General features: G+C 39.1%; 1 protein-coding gene across 2 annotated transcripts in view; it reads left to right on the top strand.

Annotated features, from left to right (window-relative positions):
- lca5 (lebercilin LCA5) overlaps window positions 1–24572 on the top strand; it is a 95380-nt gene that overhangs the window by 5693 nt on the left and 65115 nt on the right. For both annotated transcript variants that reach the window (XM_063040331.1, XM_063040330.1), the window contains exon 2: window positions 16063–16434. In XM_063040331.1, coding sequence (XP_062896401.1) covers window positions 16068–16434 — 367 coding nt within the window. In that variant the 5' untranslated portion in view covers window positions 16063–16067. The remainder of the gene's footprint in view (window positions 1–16062; window positions 16435–24572) is intronic.

Genomic DNA, 24572 nt, shown 5'->3' with positions numbered 1-24572 from the left:
AGGATGCTATCTAAGTTGCATGCCATCTTGGTCACTGTTTCCCATCCACTACATAATGTACTGGGTGGGCACAGGAGTACATTCAACCAGAGACTCATTCCACCGAGATGCAGCACAGAGTGTCATAGGAAGTCATTCCTGCCTGTGGCCATCAAACTTTACAACTCCTCCCTTGGAGGGTCAGACACCCTGAGCCAATAGGCTGGTCCTGGACTTATTTCATAATTTACTGGCATAATTTACATATTACTATTTAACTATTTATGGTTTTATTACTATTTATTATTTATGGTGCAACTGTAACGAAAACCAATTTCCCCTGGGATCAATAAAGTATGACTATGACTATAAGGTAAATAGCCATAGTTGGTTCCCCAGGGCATCAGGGTCCACAACTAGAAGGACCTGAGGGACAACTGTTTCACCCAGATGCTGATGCGTGTATGGATCATGTTACCAGAGAAAGTGGAAGAAGTGGGTACAATTATGACATTTAATAAAAGCTATTTCTACAGGTGCATGGCTAAGAAATGTTTAGAGGGATAGGGGCCAAAAGGAAGCATCTGCTTTCAGGATGAGGCTTTTCATTCGAGGATGAGGGAGATGTCTTCCTTTTTTAAAGAAAGGGGCTTCCTTTCCTCCACTATCAACTCTGCTCTTAAATGCATCTCCCCCATTTCACGTACATCTGCTCTCACTCCATCCTCCCGCCAACCCACTAGGAATAGGGTTCCCCGGTCCTCACCTACCACCCCACCAGCCTCCGGGTCCAACATATAACTTCATAACTTCCGCCACCTCCAACGGGATCCCACCACTAAGCACATCTTTCCCTCCCCGCCTCTCTCTGCATTCCGCAGGGATCGCTCTCTACACAACTCCCTTGTCCATTCGTCCCTCCCATCCCTCCCCACTGATCTCCCTCCTGGCACTTATCTGTGTAAGCGGAACAAGTGCTGCACATGCCCTTACACTTCCTCCCTTACCACCATTCAGGGCCCCAAACTGTCCTTCCAGGTGAGGCAACACTTCACCTGTGAGTCGACTGGGGTGATATACTGCGTCCGGTGCTCCCGATGTGGCCTTTTATATATTGGCGAGACCCGACGCAGACTGGGAGACCGCTTTGCTGAACATCTACGCTCTGTCCGCCAGAGAAAGCAGGATCTCCCAGTGGCCACACATTTTAATTCCACATCCCATTCCCATTCTGACATGTCTATCCACGGCCTCCTCTACTGTAAAGATGAAGCCACACTCAGGTTGGAGGAACAACACCTTATATTCCGTCTGGGTAGCCTCCAACCTGATGGCATGAACATTTTAGGCCCCACCTCCCCCTCGTACCCCATCTGTTACTCATTTTTATGCACACATTCTTTCCCTCACTCTCCTTTTTCTCCCTCTGTCCCTCTGAATATACCTCTTGCCCATCCTCTGGCCCCCCCGCCTTGTCTTTCTTCCCGGACCTCCTGTCCCATGATCCTCTCGTATCCCCTTTTGCCTATCGCCTGTCCAGCTCTTGGCTCTATCCCTCCCCCGCCTGTCTTCTCCTATCATTTTGGATCTCCCCCTCCCCCTCCAACTTTCAAATCCCTTACTCACTCTTCCTTCAGTTAGTCCTGACGAAGGGTCTCAGCCTGAAACGTCGACTGCACCTCTTCCTACAGATGCTGCTTGGCCTGCTGCGTTCACCAGCAACTTTGATGTGTGTTGCTTGAATTTCCAGCATCTGCAGAATTCCTGTTGTTTGTAGTGAATTTTAAGTTGTTTTGTGCATGGGATTTATTTATTTAGAGTTTTAGTGATTATGAAAAAACAAGATTATTGTAAGCAAACATGAGAAAACCTGCATATGCTGAAAATCCAAGCAACACACAAATTGCTGGAGGAATTCAGTGCATCAGGCAGCATTATGGAAAAGGGTAAACAGTTGACGTTTCGGGCCGAGACTGGAGAGGAAGGGGAGAAGTCAGTAAGAAGGTGGGGGCCTTCTTACTTCGACTTCTCCCCTTTCTTTCCAGTCCTGTTGAAGGATCTCAGTCTGAAACATGAACTGTTTATTCTTTTCCATAGATGCTGCCTGTCCTGCTAATCTCCTCCAGCACTTTGTGTGGATTATTGTAAAACCCAGTAGGCTGAATACGTTTTTTCCCTGATGACTGACTATGGGCCAACAAGCTCTTGAGAAAATTATAAATTCTTTCAATTTGCTAATACTGATCCAAATCAAAGGATAATTATCAAACCTGAGTGTCTGTTGCGTTAAGTCCTTACTTCTTGGTTCAGCCTTTATGTATTTTTAAATAATTATGGGTGTCCCATTTTTATTACTAACTTCGAGCCTTCAATTCTGTAACTGATCAAGTATTCATTCACCTTTGTAAACAAAGGCATTGGGTAGTACCATCTGCTACTCTCTGGATCTGTTCATACACCCTGTATTTGAAGAGAAGATAGCAACACCACATTCTTTGAATTTTGTCCATTTGAATTTTATCCTTTAGTTCAGTAACTGTATGTTAGCTACTTAATCCCTTCATCCCTTATAAAAAGCCATGGATGACAACAGGGGTGCGTTCACTACTGAAGGCCCGTGACACAGCCTACAGATCGGGGGACAGAAGTGCGCTTCACTCAGCCAGGTCTGCACTTTCACTAGGGATTAGGAAAGCAAAAAGGGCCTACGCAGGCAAAATACATGGACACTTCTGTGACACAGTTGACACCAGACGGATGTGGCAGGGAATTAAAGCTCTGACAGACTACAAGATCAGGCCGAAAACTGATGACAGCGACACCTCTCTTCCAGACAGGCTTAACAATTTCTTTGCCCGCTTCGAAGCATCAAACACTACAGCAAGGGGGAGAGCCAGTCCGTTTTTACCATCTGACCAGCCAGCTCCAATCATTGATCCAGAGCAAACACGGAGGACCCTTGCCAGGGTCAACCCACGGAAAGCGATAGGTCCCGACAACATCCCTGGACATGTGCTCAAGGAATGTGCTGATGTATTAGCAGATGTTCTGACAGACATTTTCAACATCTCCCTTAGTCAAGCCATTGTCTCCAGATGCTTCAAAACCTCCACAATCATCCCTGTAGCAAAGAAATCAGTTGTAGCCTGTCTGAATGATTACCGTCCCGTTGCCCTGACCCCCATAGTGATGAAATGTTTTGAATGGCTCGTCAAGCTTCATATCACAGCCAGCCTCCCCTCATTGCTGGATCCTCTACAGTTTGCTTATCATCCAAATCGCTCTACGGAGGACACAATATCCACCACACTGCACACAGTTCTCTCTCACTTGGACAACAAAGACACTTGTGCCAGAATTCTGTACATTGATTTCAGTTCAATGTTCAATACCATCATCCCGCAGAGACTAGTGGAGAAACTGTAACTCCTTGGCCTTAACACTGCCATGTGTTGCTGGATTCTGGATTTCTTGACAGAGGGACCATAGTCAGTCCGTGTTGGCAGGAACATCTCTGACTCCATCACGCTGAGCACTGGATCCCCACAAGGCTGTGTGCTTAGCCCATTGTTGTTTACACTGCTAACACATGACTGTGCAGCCAGATTCAAGGAGAACCTGATCATTAAATTGCTGATGATACCACAGTGGTGGGGCTCATCAGCAAAAATGATGAAACAATGTACAGGGAGGAGGTCAAACACCTAGAGAGCTGGTGCGGTGATAACAACTTGATGCTTAATGTCACCAAAATCAAGGAGATGATTGTCGATTTCAGACGGTCTCAGCCTGAGCACACACCCCTCAGCATCAGTGGCTCCACAGTGGAGAGAGTGGAGAACATCAAGTTCCTTGGGGTGCAGATCTCGGACAATCTCACTTGGTCCAGGAACACCACTGGGATTGTGAAACGGACCCAGCAGCGATTGCACTTTCTGAGGAAGCTTAAACAAGCATCACTCCCCAGTAACATCTTAACTACATTCTACAGAGGCGTGGTTGAGAGTGTGCTGACCTTTAGCATCACAACTTGGTACTCCAGCTGCAGTGCTGTCGACAAAAAAGCCTTGCAGAGGGTGGTTAGGGGAGCAAAGAAGGTTATTGGGGTCTCCCTACCTTCTGTCCAAGACCTCTTTCAGGGTCGATGCCTCCAGAAGACACGGTACATCATTAAATACCCCTCACACCCTCTCCATGAACTGTTTGTTCTTCTGCCATCAGGCAAACGTTACAGGAGCATCAAAACTGAAACCACAAGGCTACTAAACAGCTTCCTCCCACAGGCAGTCAGACTGCTAAATAGCTGCTCTACCTGACTCTGCTTTGGACACTCTTAACTTGCACTGGACACTTATAACTTGATTTTAACTGATGTGGCTGTTGTGTTTTACTATTTATTGTTATGTTTATGATTTAGTGTTGCATTTGTTATGTTTTGATTGCACTGCTCCTGGGAAACACTGTCTCATTCTGCCCTACAGAGCTGATGTATGGTTAGAATGACAATAAAGTTTTTTGAATCTTTGAATCTCACTTTTTAAATGTCATAAATTGTATCTCTTTTCAGTCTTTTACTATCTCAGGCCAAATGTTGGAAGCATTAAAACACAGTATTTGACGTCCTCCTAATTTATTACAAGCATTTTGATTCTTTTGGTTTTTGGAAAAAGGAGATGAGCAAAACATTTTTGGTATCTTGATGACAAATGTGACTGTTTTCTCGTACAGGGTCTGCCACATGGTGGCAGAATTCTTGATTGGTATTCCTGATCCCTCTGAAGAAAAATCCTGCTTATGTGGTACAAAAGAAATATGAAACAGTCGATAAGTTGCTTTTCATCTAATATCTATTGTTGGATGAATAGAGATTTCTTCCAGTGAAATATTGCCTTCAATCTCTGTAACAAATGCAGATATCCAGCTTATACTGGAGAAAAGATAATTCCCGCGGGAATGACATTCATAGCAGTGAAATACAACAACCAACAAGTCACATTGGGCTTGTATGTGGTTTTAAAAAAATGCAGCAGAGACACAATTGAGTTGCAGTAAGGAATGAAAGTGAGCATGAACAAAATTGTAGCTTCTAGATGGAGGCCTGCCTGGCCGAACAAATTTTGTTACCGTTGTGGCAGAAGCTTACCAATGCAAATTTAAAGGTGAAATATGTTTTAAAAAATGCAACAAAGCAGGACGCATACAAAGAGCATGTTGGGCAGACAAAAATAAATGGTCCGAACAGGGGAGAGAAAAAGATAGTCAAGTTGCAGTTTCAAAAAAAGCACTAATCTCCATGCGGTTGATGAAAATTCAGATAATGAAGAGAGTGACAAAGGATGGGGTACCTTTGAGATTTACAAAGTGAAAACTAACAAAAGATGAGCAATATGGCTTACACCAGAGTGAATGGCAAATTAATTAAAAGGGAATTGGCACTGGCTTGGTTGTTTCAGTTATTCCACAAAATTAGTTTGAGCGGCATTTCAAAGATACTGAATTGAAGTCTGCAGATATCCAATCTTTCCTGAAGAAAAGATAATTCCTGTGGGAATGACATTTGTAACAATGAAATACAACAACCAACAAGCCACATTGGGCTTGTATGTGTTTTTTTTTAAACATCTCTTTATTGCTTTTACAGAAGGAAAAGAAAACACATTAGATCATCCACAGTACAACAAAGTTAAAGAAAAGGAAAAAATAAAATGCATAAGAAATCAAAAGAAAACACACACGTGCACGCGCACACACACCAAACACCCTGCCATTTTAGAAAAAAACAGTCAATTTAGTCCGTTACTTTCATCATCCTGAATATTGTTCTCCAGAAACTTGTAGAAAATGTCCCTAATTTCTCAAAATTTGCCAAGTTTGTTCTTTGTGATGTAGCTGATCTTTTCTAGAGCAAGATAAAGTCATTCCTTTCAGCCATTGTGAGAGTCCACTGGTTGTTGGTTTCTTCCATGAATAGGCTATGCAGCGTTTGGCTTCCAAAAAAAACAAATATTAAGCAGAGACATTACACTTTTGGAGGTAATAAAGTCCTTTGGATAAATATTCAGAGTACATAATTTAGGATCAAGGGGCACCTTTTTTCTAATAATCTGACTAATCAAATCCAGCACCTTCTTCCAGAAGCAGATTATCTGGGGGCACTCCCACATATAATGGAACAGAGACCCCTTTTGATGATTACATTTAACGCATGTGTCTGGAATTTTGGGGTTAAAGTGATGCAACCTGACTGGAGTAATGTACTGTCTGGTTATCCATTTGTATTGTAGTAATTTAGAATGAGTGTTCACTGATTGGGTTTGATCTAAGGAACAAGCTTCTGACCACTCTTTTTCTGACAGATTCTCAAGCAAACCAGTCCTCCATGCTTGTAGCACGTTGTTTGATGACTCTGCATTTACTTGCAAACAAATTGTCCCCTAGCTGTAGATAATTTCAGAGTGATGTCTTCTAGGGTGGGTAAAGGAGGGAGCTTCAAACTGTAACCTTGCCTGGACATAATAAAACTTTGCAACTGAAGGTATTTGGGGGGGAAAAAAGTGTTTTGTTGGAATTCCATATGTGGCCTTGATTTCTTCAAATGACATAAATGTATTGCCATTATAAAGATCAGACACCTTAGCTGTGCCTCGGGTCAACCAAATTTTAAAACCAGGGTCTTCTCTGCCGGGCCCGAAGTTATCATTACCAAAGATAAGAGTAAATTGGGATAACCGTGATGTCTCTCCCAAATACGCAAGAGCATTGGGCCAAACCATTATTGTATTTTTTAAGAAAGGGTTTTTAGTTTGTTTGACCAGTTTTTTTTCTTATCTGCTGAATACATATATAGTTCTAGAGGGATATTGCTCGACTGGGATTCCATTGAGACCCAAGTAGGGGAGTGATCCTTAACAAAATAAAACATGGCTGCTCTAATTTGGGCCGCCCAGAAATACCATATAAGATTTGGTAGCTGTAACCCACCTCTATCATACAGCAGATATAACAGGGAAAGCCTGAGTCTTGGACGTCTATTATTCCAGATAAAATTAGAAAAAATTTTCTTTAATAAATAAAAGAAAGATGATGGAGGAGGAAGTGGGATAGATAGGAAAAAGTACAGGAACTTCGGTAAAATTGACATTGTTGGAATGTTCATGCGTCCAATCAAAGATATGGGCAATTTTGTCCATCTGTTTATAAGTTGAATAACTGAGTCTGTGAGAGAATTATAATTAGTTGGGATAATTTTATCAATAGTAGGAGTAATTTTAACACCCAAATAAGTAAAACCCTTTTCTGACACCATAAACTGAGTTTGAAGTGGGGGATTGAATCTCTCATCCTTATCCATGAATAATATAGTAGATTTGTTGTTGTTTATTTTATAGCCTGCAAAAGTACCAAAAGTACTTATCAGGTCAATTAAGGCAGGTAATGTTTGTTTCAAGTTGGAGCAAAACAAAATTACGTCATCCGCGTACAGGGCTATGCGATGTTCTATATCTCCTATAGTTATTCCTGCTATGTTAGCCTGTTTTCGAATTGCCATAGCAAGTGGTTCAATGGCCAGAATAAACAGGAGGGGAGATAGGGGACAGCCCTATCTTGTTCCCCGTTGAGTTTAAAAGGTGCCAAAAAAAAAAGGCCCATTAGTTAAAATTTCAGCCTGTGGATGAGAATAAAGAAGCTGTACCCACCTTAGAAATTTTCCGCCATACCAAATCTTTCTAAAACTTTAAATAGATATTGCCATTCCACTCTGTCAAAGGCTTTCTCCGCATCCAATGACAGAATACTGCTATTAGAGCTTCCAGACTTTTCATAAAGTATATTAAAGACTCTTTGAATGTTGTGGAAGCCCTGCCTTCCCTTAACAAATCCATTTTGGTCAGGGTGGACCATTTTTGGCAAGAATGGCTCCAGCCTCCTAGCTAATACCTTACAGAGAATTTTGAGATCATTGTTCAGAAGTGAGATTGGCCTATAAGATCCAAGTAGGGACAGTGGTTTTCCAGGTTTTAACAGTAGTGTAATTACTGCCATATTAAGAGGGGGGGGGCGAAGGGATCCAGTGTCAAATCACTCCTGATACATATCAAGCAGAGGTGATATTAATTTAGTCTTAAAGATTTCATATATTTCGATCAGAATTCCATCGGGCCCGGGAGCTTTCCCTCCCTTCATGTTAGTTATAGCTTCAGACAATTCTTTAGCCTCTAAGTTAAACTCCAGCGAGGTCAAGGATGTTTCATCCAGGGGTGTAAATTCTAACAAGTCGAGAAATTCCTTTTGTATTTGTGGAGCTAAATCTGAATATTCTGATTAAATCTCAAAAAGATAATTGTTTATTTCTTTTGGGTCAGCAGTTGTCACCCCCTCATCTGATTGTATGGAGTTTGTTGTTTGTATCTGTTTGATGCGCCAGGCCAAGAGTTTACTAGTCTTTTCACCCTGCTCAAAATAGGATTGCTTCAGTCTCATCAAACTTTTTGTTGCCTTATTAATGGGTAATATATTTAGCTGTCAGTTTAAGTTTTGCAAATAGCTGCTGAGAGGGATTTTGAAATATTTCAGATTCAGTTTCTTTTATTCTTTTTCCAAGCTGTTCTATTTCCAATCTAAAATATTTATGTTTAAAGCTGGTAAAGCTAATCATCTGACCTCTTAGAAAGGCTTTAAAGGCTTCCCACCTTATAGCAGCAGATGTCCGGTCCATATTATCTCTAAAATAGTAGTCTATCTGTTCTCTAATAAACTATAAAATTTGGATTCCTAAGTCAAATCGTCTGAAGTGCCACCTTGGGAAATAATGTAAGGCGTTAGGCAGGTTCAAAATAAATGAAACTGGGGTGTGATCTGAAATTATGCTATCATACCAGCAGCTTATAACTGTGTAATAATAATAATAATAACTAGGTATAATTATAACTAAGTAATAATCAATTCTGGAAAAGGTCTGGCAAGTGCTAGAATAGCAGGAGAAAGTTAGTTTATCCGGGTATTTTCTTCTCCACACATCAACTGAATTAAAGTCTTTAGCGCATTGCAGTAACTCTTTTCTTGTCTGATGGTGAGCGGTATCTATCCCATTAGATTCTGTCTAGTTTAGGTTGAAGTGCACAATTAAAATCACCACCTGCAATAAGATGGCCCAGCAGAGCAGCTAATGATGAAAACAGATGTCTGAAAAAAGCTGGATTGTCATCATTTGTCCCATACACATTGACCAAATTAAACCTGATTGAGAAAATTTTGCATTGAATGATAAGGTATCTGCCAGATTGGTCTTCAGTTACATTAACAAGGTGGTGGAACGGCACCAATTTATGTATAAGGCTAATTCCCCCCCACCCCCACCCCGTGAGTGTGAGCTGAAAAAACCTGTCCTGGCCATCTCCTCCTTCTCTAACTATATCCTCAGAGGTTAAATAAGTCTCCTGCAGAAAAACTATTTTAGCTTTTAACTGTCTTATCCTACTCATGACTTGCTTTAACTTGGACAAGTTTATTTAATCTCCTTACATTCCAAGAGGGAAACTGAAGATCGCAGGGCATAGACTGTTTGTTATAATTGCAATCATGTTGAGCTGAATTGATTTAGAATGACTGCTAACTGAGATTACAACGTAACAAAAAATGAGTAAAAACCAGTAATAGTAACTAGAACATTGTAAACATAACTAAATGTACTTCCCATCCACCCACCCACCCCACGATGAACACTTCCTGATGGCCCCGAAAGAGGGCCTAATTATGGAGCTTAACTGGTCCTTCTGCTCCGTCATCATGATGAAGAACAGCATGGCCAACAGCCAGAACAGAGCCCCAATGTTATCAGCAGTAGAGAATATTACAGCCAAATGATACCAAGAGTCTTGATCAAATTTAACCTGGTCTTAGTTACAGTGCCACTGAAGATAATGAGAACTGATGCAAATTCGTTAGCATAAACAAGGCAGTGGGTAACACCGCTAACATTTGTTAGCGTTCATTTATGTCCCTTAGGCACTATGAACATACCTATTCAAGCAAAAGTCAAAAAATTGCTGTACTGTCCCACTTGCCCACAGCCTCCAAGTTGTAGTCCTTCAGCTCCTGCACAAATTTCTCCACTGCTGGTGCACTGTCAAAGGTGTAGCGTTTTCTTTTGTAGGTCACCAGCAGTTTAGCAGGATGAATTATCCCATACCGTAGGTCCGGGATGGAGAGAGAAGCTAACCCTTTCTTCACTGGATCAAAAACTTTCCTTCGCCTGAGGAGTTCAGCAGAGATGTCGGGGGAAAAACGTGATTCTCTGATTGTTGAAAAGTACAGGTTCTTTCAGCCTGGCAGCCTTCATAACCCGGGTCTTGTCCACGTAGTTTAAGAACTTCATTATCACTACCCTGGGTCGCTTAGCTGACTGTGCTTCACCTTCGTTAGCCCTGCCAGTTCTGTGCACTCTCTCAGTCAGCGGGGACCCAGGGAAGTTTTCAGCACCAAGCCCCTCGGGGATCCATTTTTCCAAAAAATAGACCATACCAGCCCCTTCCACCCTCTCCAGAAGTCCCACCAGGTGAAGGTTAGAACGGCGGCTACGGTTTTCCAAGCCGTCCACTTTAAACACTAACGCCTCCATTGCTGCTTTCGTGGTTGTACTCTGATTACACAAAGAGGCGATATCATCTTGATTAGTGCTAATTTTATCTTTGGCTTCTGTAATACGCACTGTGACAGCTTTCAGATCAGCTTGTACTCCTTGTGTAGCGTTTAGTAGCCCGTCAAATCTCGACACAATGTCATCTTCCATTGTTTGAATAGCATTTAGAATTTGGTTTGGGTCTTCTGCCGTACTAGCATCTGTTGCCTCTTCTTCACTAGCATTGTTGTTAGCTTGCACCGCGTGGTTACAGGTGGGGTCTAATTTCGAAGACTTTTGCGTCTGCTTTGTTGGCTTTGGTGGCATTTAGGCTATCGCTCAGTTTCCAATCAGATAAACTGGAGCTGTTCAGGTAATTTGAGGTTGTTTGATTGCACCATTTCAAAACTTTTCGGAGGAGCTCTGACACACGTCTGTTCAGCACCGCACCATAACCGGAAGCCCTTGTATGTAGTTTTAACAAAAAAACAGGAGGGCCAGCATTGTGGGGATGTGAGTGACCGAGCCAACCACAACCTATTGGAGATCCATCCACAATTTGCATGTCAATTCCCCATGCAATAGTCAGTGAAAGTGAATTAAGAAAGGTACTGATTGATGCTGCAGCAGAGTTCAAGAATGGCGTTGGAAAACTCAAATATACCAAGGGTAAGATGGTGTTAAATGAAAATGTCAGACCCAGAGTTTGCAAAACCCATCCGGTTCTTTATACCATCTATGAAAAGGTAGACAGTGAGCTAGATCATATGGTGGCTGAAGGAATTCTTTCCAAGGTTGAGTGGTGCCCATGGGCAATGCAAGCGGTCCCAGTAGCCAAGAAGATTGGCTCTAGCAGTATCTGTGGTGATTTTAAACTCGCCATTAACCCAGTACTGAAAGTAGATCAATACCTTCTGCCCAGAATGGAGGATATCTTTGCAAACTCTTCTGCAGGATAACACTTCAGCAAAATGAACTTACCTGCAGATGGAGCTGGAAGAAGTGTCAAAAGTATTTCTCATCATAAACACTCACAAAGGACTTTGTTACTATAATAGGCTTGTTTTTGGAATAGCATCTGCAACTGTATTCCAGGTCAGCTTGAAGAAGTCCCTAAATAATTATCACCAACATATTACTTGTGGAACTGGAGGAGCCAACACACTAGACCACTGCTATACTACCATCAAGAATGCTTACCATGCCGTCCGGAACTCAAACTGCAAATTCTGATCATCTGGCTGTGCCTCTACTCCCTGAGTATAGGCAGGAAGTAAAGGCAGCAGCACCAATAGAGAGGGCTAAGAAGGTACGGAGAAGGGAGGCAGAGGAGTGCTTGCAGGACTGCTTTGAGTTGGTGGACTGGACAGTATTTGGGGATTCATCTTAGAGTCTGAATGAATACACTACAGTTGTCACTGACTTCGTAAGACCTGTGTGAATGAGTGTGTGCCAATCAGTGGCAGTGATGCTTCACACACAGGCACTCAGTATTACCTGGATGACATAATTGTTCCTTGTCATCCTTACCGGTAACATTTCAAATCTCAAGACCGTGTTTTAAAATGTTTGGAAAATAATGGGCTCAGAGCATGATGCGACAAATGTGAATTCTTTAAACCAAGCATCAATTACTGTGGTCATGCTGTTGATGCACAAGGATTACGCAATTGTGCTATGAAACTTCAAGCAATGATGGATGCCCCAAGGCCAAAGGACAGGTCACAGTAGCGGTCCTTTTTATGATTTGTCAATTACTATAACAAGTTCCTGCCAAACCCTGTTCCTGTGGTCCACCCCTTGAACTGATTATTACAGATTGGGAAGAAATTGCAATGGACAAAGCAGTGTGAGGTGACTTTCCAAAAGGTAAAGGAAATATATATTTTTCAATCTACATTAAGTTGGAGCTTAAAGGTAAACAGGGAGGACTGTTGTATATTTACTATTTCAGTAATATTGTAAGTATATTTGATTATGCATTCTTTGTTTAATTCATTACAGGTTATATGTAAATGTACATGAATGGCATGCGCCGTCACCACCATGTTTTTTGAAAAAAGCTAAGTTGAGACTCACACTTGTGGCTCTCTGGTGTTCCTTTCAGTTAGCTCTTCCATCCATTAGTTCTTGATCTGGCAATTCCTCAATTTCAAAATATCCTGGCATTCAAGTCACTCCATGGCCTTTCCGTACTGACACCAACTTGTTTTCACTTGTAAACAGTTCTATATTGGAAACTCTTTACAAAGCTTTATCATCGTTTTGGTAGTGTTTCTTAATTTCTCTTCATGACCCTTTGAATTACTTAGTAATGCTGTGAGACTTGTGAATCAATGAAAATAAATGTATAAATGTAGCTTGTTCCCACCGTGGATAAAATGCAGAAAAATTAAGTCAGAGTAACAATTTCTTGAGGGTACTTTCCCAAACTGCAGTGCACTGATGCAGCTTTTTTGTACTGTGTGAAGTCGTCTTCCTTTTCTGTAACTTTCTGCAGAAAAATAATTCATTTGTAAGCCTAGTTAGTAGCCAGAAATGTCTGGCAAAAAGAGGTTCAGATTAGAAGAAAAGGAGTGGTGAGAGTTGCTTGGGGGTGGAGAAGAGATGGTGTGGCAGTATATTTAAAAAAAAGTAGTAGTGATACAATTACACAAGTTCCAATAAAAATATAATGCAGTGCAGAAAAAATACTTTGATACCTGCAAAACAGATACGCTTGTCCATTGCATCAAAACCGTATCTTGAGCATTGTCACATATGTAGCATAGTGGTTAGTGTGAAACTATTAAGCTTGGGGTGTCAGAGTTCATTTCCAGAGTCCTCTTAAGCACTACGTTCTTTCCTGTGTGCCCATGGATTTCCTCTTGCAGTCCAAAGACATACCAGTTAGTAGGTTAACAACAGGAATTCTGCAGATGCTGGAAATTCAAGCAACACACATCAAAGTTGTGAACTGACGAAGGGTCTCGGCCTGAAACGTCGACTGCACCTCTTCCTAGAGATGCTGCCTGGCCTGCTGCGTTCACCAGCAACTTTGATGTGTGTTGCTCCAGTTAGTAGGTTAATTGGTCAATGTAAATTGTCCTGTGGTTAGGCTCGGGTTAAATTGGTGGGTTGCTGGGTGTTGTGTCTTGTAGGGATGGAAGGGCCTTTGCATTTTGAGATACAGCGCTAAAGCATTTCAGTATAGCAGCAAAATATTTTATTACATTAAGTATTTCATTAGCAGTTGTAAGTTGCTTGAAGTGTAAGTAATTTGCTTTTCTGTGTTTTCAGAAGCTTTAATGTTCTTAACAATTTTTAATACTAGCTGTCAGCAGTGTTGATTTCTGTACAGTTTTAATATAAATTCCAGTGAATTGAGCTGAAATATACACACTGGTAATGCTGCGTAGTTGTGAGCGTGCTGGACTGTTTCAGGGATCTTATTTTGTATGAGGCCTTTAATCAAAACCTAATTTGCCAAGATGGAAGGGAATGATTCCAAGCCACAATTTCAAAACAGGATATGGGTATAATCTATCATTTTGTGTTTCTCTTCCCTCTCCCTCCCACCCCCTGGTTAACTTCACTATAAAATAATTTCTGTTGTCATCACACTGCTGTTATAGGAGAGAGATGGATGCAAACTGGTTGGATTTACTGTGATGTGAAAGGGACCACACTTCAAAATTATGATTGGCTTTGAAATATTTTGTGATGTTCTGAAAGCTTCTATAAATGAAGCTTTCATTCTAATCCCTAGAAACAATTTCTGTAATTACCTTAAAACAGAGAAGAGTATGCAGCCCATCAGATCCATGGCAGCAATCCCATTCAACTCAATGTCCCTTTTTCTTATTGCCTGTATTCCTGCAATGTAATCTCTCTTGCACGTGCATCAATTTCCTTTAAATTCGATCATTTAACATAATTTATATTAACTAATTAGCCAATCTGTTGTCATTGAGGTGAAACTAGACAACCTGGTAGAAACTTGCAGACACAGAGAATATACTAACTGTGCTCAGACAGCACCTGAGGACAGGATTAAACCTGGCTCCCTGAAGCTGCTAGATGGCAGCAGTGATTAGATTAGATTCAACTTTATTGTCATTGTGTCGAGTACAGATGCAAAGCCAATGAAATGCAGTTAGCATCTCACCAGAAATGCAAAGAATAGTGTTATTTACAAAATAACTGTGAATAAAAAGTAAGTGCTACAGCACACAAATATAAAAGTACTGAGACAGTACAATATGGGTGCAATACTGCTTAGCGCTGTGATGTGAGGTTCAGCAGGTTCACAGCCTCAGGGAAGAAGCTCTTCCTGTGCCTGCTGGTGCAGGAGCGGAGGCTCCTGTAGCGCCTACCGGATGGGAGGAGAGTAAAAAGTTCATGGTTAGGGTGAGATGCATCCTTGATGATGCTTTTCGCCCTGCCCAGGCAGCGCTTATGGTAGATGTTCTCAATGGTGGACAATTGGCTGCCGATAATCCGCTGGGCAGATTTCACCACACGCTGGAGTGCTTTGCGGTCCAATACGGGACAATTGCCATACCACACTGAGATGCAGTTGGTGAGTATGCTCTCAATGGTACAGCAGTAAAAGTCCGTCAGTATCCTGGGACAGGTGAGCTTTCTTGATGCTCCGCAGGAAATAAAGGCGCTGTTGCACCTTTTTGATCAGGATGGAGGAGCTCAGTGACCAGGTGAGATCCTCAGAAATGTGGAAACCAAGGAATTTGAAGCTTGATACACACTCCACTGCAGCTGAACTACATGCCACCTGACAGACCCAGCCAACCAAACAGATGAAAATTGTAGCAGATTTATTTTTGCTATCATCTAGATGAAAATACTTTTGAGCTTAAAGTGACTATAGTTTCATTGCTTTTTATAAATTGTATTTATTTATTATTGTCAAGTATACCGAGTTACAGTGATATGTTGTTTGCATGTCCTTCAGACAGATCATGCCATATGTAATTACATAGGTATTGAACAGAAAATATAATGCAGAATATAGCGGTGCAGTTGCAAAGAAGTGCAGTGCAGGTAGATAACTAAAGTGCATTGGCCAAAATGAAGGATGTGGAGGGATCAAAGTTCTTTTTTGTCATGTATGGGGAGGTCCTTTCAGGAATCTAATAGCAATGGGATGGCAGCTGATCTTGAGTCAGGTTTATGTTCTTGAGCATTCGTATCTTCTGTCTGATGGGAGGGGACGAAGAGAGGAGGACCAGGATGGGAGGGAATCCTTGATTATATTTCTTGCTTTCCCAAAACAGTGGGAAATTTATTCCAAATATCAGTTTGTGCAAATTCAGCATACTAGATATGTTTGCTGTGGGAGTAGGGATGTGTCAGTAATATTAAGGGGTAACATGTTACCATTCCCAGGGCTATGGTATCTAATTTTGTTAAGTATGGTGTGTTCCATTTAACTTGCTAAAAATTTGCTTTTGTTATTTAAACTACAGATTCTATGAAAAATCTGTCAAGAAATAACATGGATTCCCAGAATGGATACAGTGATGAAGACAACTCAGGAAATTCAGAAGTTGGAAGGAGTCTATGCTCAGGAGCAAGCACACAAAGAAAGTTTGTGACAAATGGCAAAAAAGAAAATAAAAGCAAACCAACTCAGCTTACTGGGAGTACTATGAGAGATCATGAAAAGACTGAAAACATGGACTATGACAAGAGTAGTGACTCTTATTATTCAGATGACTATGATAATTCTTCATATATGTCTGATTCTTATTGCTCAGAAAACTCCAGATCCAGAACACCAAGTCCAAGGAGAAAGGGACAAGTAAAACAAAAGGTTAGCAGTTATATCCATGATCGAGGTAAGCTTATTTATTTTTCTGTAAATGCATATTTGAAATAATTTTTGAGAAGAAAACTAAGAATGTTAGCTGAAGATTCACCCTGAAGCAATTTAGACTGTGCAATCCAATATAGGCATTTTGAATTAGTAGATAATTATTGTACTTTTAGGTATGTATTTGCATCAAAGGGACACTTGTTTGAAATAATTCCCCCAAATTAATTAAATTTCACTTGAACAAGTCTATTAATAGTTTGATGTTGCTTGGTTCTTAACATTTTGACAATATAATCTGGTGAACACCAGTTCTGAATTGAGGATCTGCTGCATTGTTTAAATTGCTGCCTTTTAGATAAGATATTAAACCAAATTTCCTGTTCTTGTCCGAATTAGGAAGTTAAAGTTCCGTTCTGGAGACACATAAAGCTCAAAAAGACAGGCTGACAATTCTAGTGCAATATTGCCACACATTTGCAAATGCTACCTGTTGGATGAGATGTTAAATTGAGGCTCTTGGATGTAAAAGAAGCTTGGGGAGTATTTTTTTGTAATTTTGTTGAACATTTATGCAATTTATAAACTGTAGAAACTAAATTTTCCAATTATTTTACTGTTGTTTGCCATATGCTTCTACCTTGAAGTGATCCTGCTCTTCAGAAAGTAAATAATTGAATGTCTGAAGATCTTGGGTGCTAAATAAAAATTTGAGTTATAAATTATTTTACTTTTTTAAAAATAAAACTAACTTGTGTGAAATACATAAGAATTCTATTTTCAAATGCTATTTCTATATTTTGGTAATGTACTCTGATTTTTTCTGAATGTTTGCAGAAGCTATTGTTTACTGGGCAAACTTAAATCTATTATTAATAATCTATTATTTTCCAAATCTGTTAATGCATCATTCACTTAGAAATAGGGTAGTAGAGGCAATGTGAAGATATGTAATCCTTCCCTCTGGACGGTTTGTTTATCTGAATAATTCACAGATTCCACTGTTAATTGTGTCAGGAAGTGTAACAAGATATGTATTTCTTGTCTGCTGCAATTAACAAAATTGAGCCATAATCAGTATTAAAAGTGTTATATCACAACCTCCTCTCACTCCTCGGTTACCCCTTCACCCATTGTCTACAGCTATCCCTCTCCTCAACCTCCCCCATTTTTTGTAAGAAATCTGCTGGTCTGTGGTTGCATATCTTCCCCTCACTTTCTCTAAACATAGTTAAGTAGGGGACAAATAACCCATTTTAAGGGTCAATCCATTGGAATGGTCAGCTAGAGCAGCTCAGTGTAAAGATGAACCAAGTCAAGGTGAACTTTGTATTTTAATGTTTAAGGACTAAATTTAACCTTTTAATTACTTAAATTCATCACCCCTACTGGGGCATAGGCCACCAACAGCAGCCTGCTAGAGTCCTCTGTCCAGGGCTAGTCTTCTAAGTTGTCCCCAGATGTAGCCCATTTTCAAAGATCTTTTTTCTCCCAGGAATGTTGTCTTCCAAGCTTCTGTTGGTGTTTCTGTAGCATTAGGCTCTTACAGGATGAGGTTGTTATCCCCATACCCAACCCTCCTCCTTTTGCAGCTGGTCCTGGGATTGTCCGTGGCAGACTTGACCTTTTCATAAGTGATACTTAATTGTTATTTTTCCTATTTAAAATGAAGTGGTTGAAGCTGTGCAAAGCAAGGCAATTTTGCATGTGACTATCAATCCTTGCACTCACTTCAGCCTTTTAAATTCTTTGATTGTTTCTGGCCTTGGTCACTAATTTGCTTCCATCCTAGCTACTGTAAATGTGGAGAAGCAAACAGCAATAGTTTAAAATGTACTTGTTGCATGGGCTCAATGTGCCTAATCTATTCATATTTTAGTTAATGCAACCTCAAGATTAGTGAAGAAGGCATTGCTTGAATTCATTGATTATTTCACAGATTGTGGGTATCATTGGTAGAACCAGCACTTATTAAAGATTAGCTCTGTTTCAATGTACACATGACAAAAATACAGTGAAATGCATTGTCTGCATTAAATCTACTAGGATTGTGCTGGGGAGGCCCCACAAGGATTGCCACACTTCCACAATATAGCATGCCCGCAACTCTTAACCCTAACTATATGCCCTTTGTATGGAAACCAGGAAGAATATACAATTTCCTTACAAACAGTGGCTGGAATCTAACCCCATTCGGTGATTGCTGGTACTGTAAAGTGATTGCACTAACATTAAGCTACTGTGCCGCTCAAGCCCAAGTGTCATTTCAGAATACAATCAGGAATTGTTTTTTTTATTCTTTGCTATGCTAGTGTTTTTAATATAATTAGGGGAAAGTACTATGATCTTTATATTATGCGAGGGCTATTGCACAAATATATAATTTTTCTAATATTTACAGTGATTTGCTCAATGTTTTAAGTTAGCTGAATTAAAGTATGAACAGGTCTTCCATTCTATTTACTATCATATTACTGCAGATGTTAAAATATTGTTTTGGACTACACATAGTCACAGCTGTACTGATTTAAAAACTAAGTGCACAGTGTCAAAGAAAGATGGAGAGAGAGAGGACAGTGAACTACTAACCTGTTAGCTGAGCATCATTAGTTGGGGGAATATCTGAATTGATAATGGAGTCTGTGATATTTATACATTTAGGAAACATGATTAGATCAGCCATCAATTCTGACATCCAGATCATTGACATATTATGTGAAAAGCAGTCCCTAGCAGACAACCAGGATAGGCCCTCTTTATTCTGTCTCTTTGCCTCCTGCCAATCAGCCTATTTTCTATCCATGCTAGTATCTTTCCTGTAATACCATGGGCTCTTATCTTAAGTAGTCTCACGTGCAGCACCTTGTCAAAGGCCTTCTGAAAATCCAAGTAAACAACATCCACTGACTCTCCTTTGTCTATCTTGTTTGTCGTTATTTTTTAAATAAGTCTAACCGATTTGGCAAGATAGATTTCCCTTTGAGGAAATCGTGCTGACTTTGGCCTACTTTATCGTCTACTTCCACTTCCAAGTATCCCAGAACCTCACCTTTAATGATGGACTACAAGATCTTACCAACAACAGAAGTATGGCTAACTGGCCTGTAAATTTCCTTTCTTTTGGCTTGCTCCCTTCTTAAAGAGTGGAGTGACATTTACAATTTTTCAGTCCTCTGGAACCATTCCAGAATTTAGTGATTCTTGAAAGATTATTACTAATGACTTCACAATCTCTTCTGCTACCTCCTTCAAAACTGAGATGTTGTCCATCTGGTCCAGGTGACTTGTCTACCTTCAGATATTTCAGCTTCCCAAACACTTAGTAATCACAACACTCACTTCTGCCCCCTGACACTCTCATAGTTCTGGCGTTCTGTGGCTGCATTACTACCTCTTTATTGTCATTTTCCAGTGGTCCAATATCCACTACCGCCTCTCTTTTACTCTTTACATATCTGAAGAATGTTTTGGTATCCTCTTTGATATTTTTTGGTGAGATTTCCTGGTGGTGGTTGATGGAGTAACAGCTATCTGCCGTTGCTCCAACTTTAATTATCTTACCATTTCCAACCTGTCTTGAAAATTTTAAGTGTGATATTCTTTCATGATGGCTGGAAGGAGTGCCAGAGGTACTAAAAAGGGTGATTTTCCTGCCTGTTTGGATTCTATTATGGAATTGCTGCGAAGTCATACATGAGAAGCCTCTGAGAAGTTTCAACAATTCAGCATTGAAATTAAACAAATGGATGGTAAATTGGACTCTATCCAACAAACTCTTAATGAACACGATAAACGTATTAAAAATGAGGAAAATTTGTTGGAGTGGATGAATTGCAGAAGCTCTGTGAAAAGCAATCGAAGTCCAATGAAAAGTTAAGACATAAGACAGAAGATTATCCACCTAGAAAATAGTAGAAGGAACAACCTACAGGTTCTGGGTCTGGAAGAATTAATAGAAGGTAACCATCCTATGGAGTTTTTTGCAAACTTTTTGCAAGAATTATTTCTGGAGATTTTGACGTCTGTGCCTACGATCGATCAAGTTCACAGATCTGCGTTTAGACCTCCTAACGCTGACCAAGATCAGTAATAATCTATTTTCAGGAATTTAAAACAAAGGAACTCTTAATTCGCAAATCTTGTTGAAGAGGCATGATTGACTATAATGGTCACAAGATTAGAATTGTTGAAGATTATTCGCCTGAGGTTATGCAGGAACGTGTTAAGTTCAAAGAAGTTATGTCCGAGCTTTTAAATATGGGTTTCAAGCCTTCCCTTCGCTACCCAGCCCAACTCAGAATCACACTTAAAAACGGTTCTTTCGAATGGTTCCACTCGACTGTTGAAGCACAAAAGTTCTTAAAATCCGAAGGTTAAACCCAAAGGCGAACTGTTTAGTTTCTCCTTACATGAAGACACAAGATTAAATGAGAAACTTTTAATTTGCAAATCCCTTCAAAGGGGCATGATTGGTTAGTGGTCATCAACCTTTTTAAGTCCAAGATCCCCTACCACGACCTCAGTGAAAGGCAAGATCTACCCACTTTTTTTTTAGTATAATTTTTATTGAGTTTTCAAAGTGAATACATGAAAAGATAATATCTACCCTCCCCCTTCCCCATAACCCTTCCCCCCGATATATACTCCTACCTAAAAAGAAAAGAAAGAAAGAAAAGGAAAAAACCGCCTGGATATTGGAAGGTTTCCACATGCTCCATGGGATTCAAAATAAATTTAGTATATTTATTTATTAGTTTCCCCAAGGGACCAAGATCTTTATCATCGGAGCAACTAAATATGCCATCCTATTTTTTGTGAATAAAGGCGCCAAATATTCAAAAATGTTTCATATTTATCTCTTAAATCATAAGTAATTTTTTCGAGTGGAATAGAACTAGCCATTTCATTGTTCCAACGATTCATACTTAAATACGAATCAGATTTCCAAGTAACTGCTATGGCCTTCTGAGCTACTGCCAGTGCAATTTTTATGAATTCTTTCTGATATTTATTCAATTTAAGTTTTGGTTTTATCCCTTCAATATCACTTAATAGAAATAATACAGGGTTATGTGGAAATTGAGTTCCAGTAATTTGTTCCAATAAGACTCTTAAATTTATCCAAAAAGGTTGAATTTTAGAACAAGACCAAGTAGAATGTAAGAAAGTACCAAATTCTTGATTACACCGAAAGCATTGATCAGATAGATTTGAATTTAATCTATTTATTTTTTGTGGTGTAATATATAATTGGTGTAAAAAATTATATTGTACTAATCTAAGTCGAACGTTTATTGTATTTGTCATACTGTCAAGACACAGTCTTGACCAATTTGTTTCATCAATATTAATATTCAGATCCGTTTCCCATTTTTGTTTTGACTTGTGGATTCCTTGTTTAATTGTCTGTTTTTGAATCAAATTATACGTACAAGAAATAAATTTTTAAATTTTTCCTTTTTGAATTAAAATTTCAATTTCATTAGGTTTTGGCGAAAACATTGTTTGACCCAGTTTGCCTTTTAAGTAAGCCCTTAATTGAAGGTAACAAAAGAAAATATTATTTTATTTTTTATATTTATTCTTTAGTTGTTCAAATGACATCAATATGCTTTGTTCATAACAGTCTCCTCTTGATCTAATCCCTTTTTGGTACCAATTATATAAAAGTTGATTATCCATTGTAAAAGGAATAAGTCTGTTTTGGAACAAAGGTCTCCTTGCTAATAAAGATTTCTGTATTTCATTATCAACATTTATCTTATTCCATAGATCAATCAAATGTTTTAATATAGGATATTCTTTCTTTTCCCGTATCCATTTAGATTCCCATTTATATATAAAATCTTCAGGTATATTTTCTCCCATTTTATCTAATTCTATTCTAATCCATGCCGGTTTTCGATCATCAAAGAAAGATGCAATAAATCGAAGTTGATTTGCTTTATAATAATTAAAGTTTGGAAGTTGTAACCCTCCTAACTCAAATTTACATGTCAATTTTTCCAATGTATTCTTGACATCTTACCGTTCCAAAGAAATTTTCTCACACATTTACTTAACTCTTGAAAAAATTTCTGTGGCAATTATATTGGTAATGTTTGAAACAAATACTGTAATCTAGGAAATGTATTCATTTTTACAACATTGACTCTACCCACTAATGTTATTGGTAGTATCATCCATTTGTCGAGATCTTCTTGAATTTTTTTCAATAGTGGTAAATAATTAAATTTATATAAATTCTTTACATCATTATCAAGTCTTGTACCTAAATACTTTATGCCATTTACCGGTCATCTGAATTGGGTTGCTAATTGACATTGGCTATAGTCTCCTTTAGTAAGAGGTAAAATTTCACTTTTATCTCAATTTATTTTATACCGTGATACTTTCCCATATTCATCCAATCTAGAAGATAATTTATGTAACGAATGCTGTGGGTTTGTTAAGTAAATCAAAACATCATCAGTAAAAAGATTAATTTTATATTCCTCCTGATTAACTCTAAAACCCGTAATATCTGGATCAATTCTAATTAGTTCTGCTAATGGCTCTATCGCCAGTACAAATAAAGCAGGTGATAATGGACAACCTTGTCTAGTTGACCTTTTTAACTGGAATGGTGTTGAAATTTGACTATTTGTCACTACTTTAGCATTAGGGTTAGTATTTAAAGTTTTAATCCAGTTTATAAAAGATGTTCCTACCCCATATTTTTCTAATACTTTAAATAAAAAATCCCATTCCAATCTATCAAATGCTTTTTGTGCATCCAAGGCTACTACTATACTCATCTCCTCCTGTTTTTGTGCCAAATGAATTATACTGAGTAGCCGAGTTACATTATCTGCCAATTGTCTATTTTTAATAAATCCTGTTTGATCCATATGTATTAATTTTGGTAAATATATAGATAATCTATTCAATAAAATTTTTGCTATTATTTTATAATCCGTGTTCAACAAAGAAATAGGCCAAAACCACAAGATGACCAATATCCACGATCAATTTTAATAAAATTCTTAAGATTTCAAGACAAAGAAAGGATTCTAAGGGCGGCTGCCCAAGCTGCCAAGAATAGAAAAGGGCCACTGATGATAGACGGGAAGAAAATTTTTTTCTACCCTGACATAAATTATGAGCTTTTGAAGAGAAGGAAGAAATTTAATCCAGTGAAAAAAGTCCTATGGGATCACGGTTATCAATTTATATTGCGTTATCCTGCAATCTTGAAGATTTTTTTGGCTGGCGGAGAAAAAAGATTTTTTGACGATTACTGGAAAGCGGAGGAGTTTGTGCGAGATTCTTTGAATATTCACCAGATACAAGAAGAAACCCAGGGGAGAGAGATGGATTGAAGATGAAGACTGGGTCAAGGAATAGAATAGACCTGTTGAATTTTTAAAGGCGGATGAATATATAAATACATTATTAATTATATGAGGGAGGGGAAGAAAGGCTAAAATTTGAGGAATACTAGCTGGGAATAGTGACAATTTTTATATATATATATATATTTAATTTTTTTGTTACGGGGGAGCTGGAAGAAATACTGACCAATCACTACGCTATTCATGTGTGCAAGCGTGGCAATAGCCACGACCCGCAGAATGGAGGGGGGTAGTGTTGTGTACCTTTTCATTCACAACATTAGTGGGGGGGTATTTTGTTTTTTCTTTTTTTGTATCATATCTATCTTTTATTTCTTTCTTTTTGCCTGGATGATTGGGAGGGAGACACATAGCAACATGGTGAAGTTCAAAGGGATTCCCCAAGGAACTATGAGAGTTGAGAAGTTAAGTAATGTTTTAGATTGGAGTAACTTTGTTAAGAATAATGACTAATATATTGAATTTTTTGAGTTTTAATGTTAATGGGCTTAATGGACCGGTGAAAAGAAAAAGAATCTTAACACATATTAAGAAAATGAAGGTAGATTTAGCCTTCTTACAGGAAACGCATTTAACAGAAACAGAACATCAGAAAATAAAGAGAGATTGGGTGGGTAGTGTTGTTGCAGTTTCATTTAATTCAAAAGCGAGGGGAGTAGCAATTTTGATCAATAAAACGTTACCAATTAGAATACAAAATGTAATAACCGATTCTGCGGGGAGATATGTGATTATACACTGTCAACTTTTTTCTGATTTATGGACTTTC

This window comes from Mobula hypostoma, chromosome 2 (genome assembly GCF_963921235.1).
Source record: "Mobula hypostoma chromosome 2, sMobHyp1.1, whole genome shotgun sequence".
NCBI classification, from domain to species: Eukaryota; Metazoa; Chordata; class Chondrichthyes; order Myliobatiformes; family Myliobatidae; genus Mobula; species Mobula hypostoma.
Note: the sequence above shows the minus strand (reverse complement) of the source record. Positions and strands in the feature narration are given on the sequence as shown.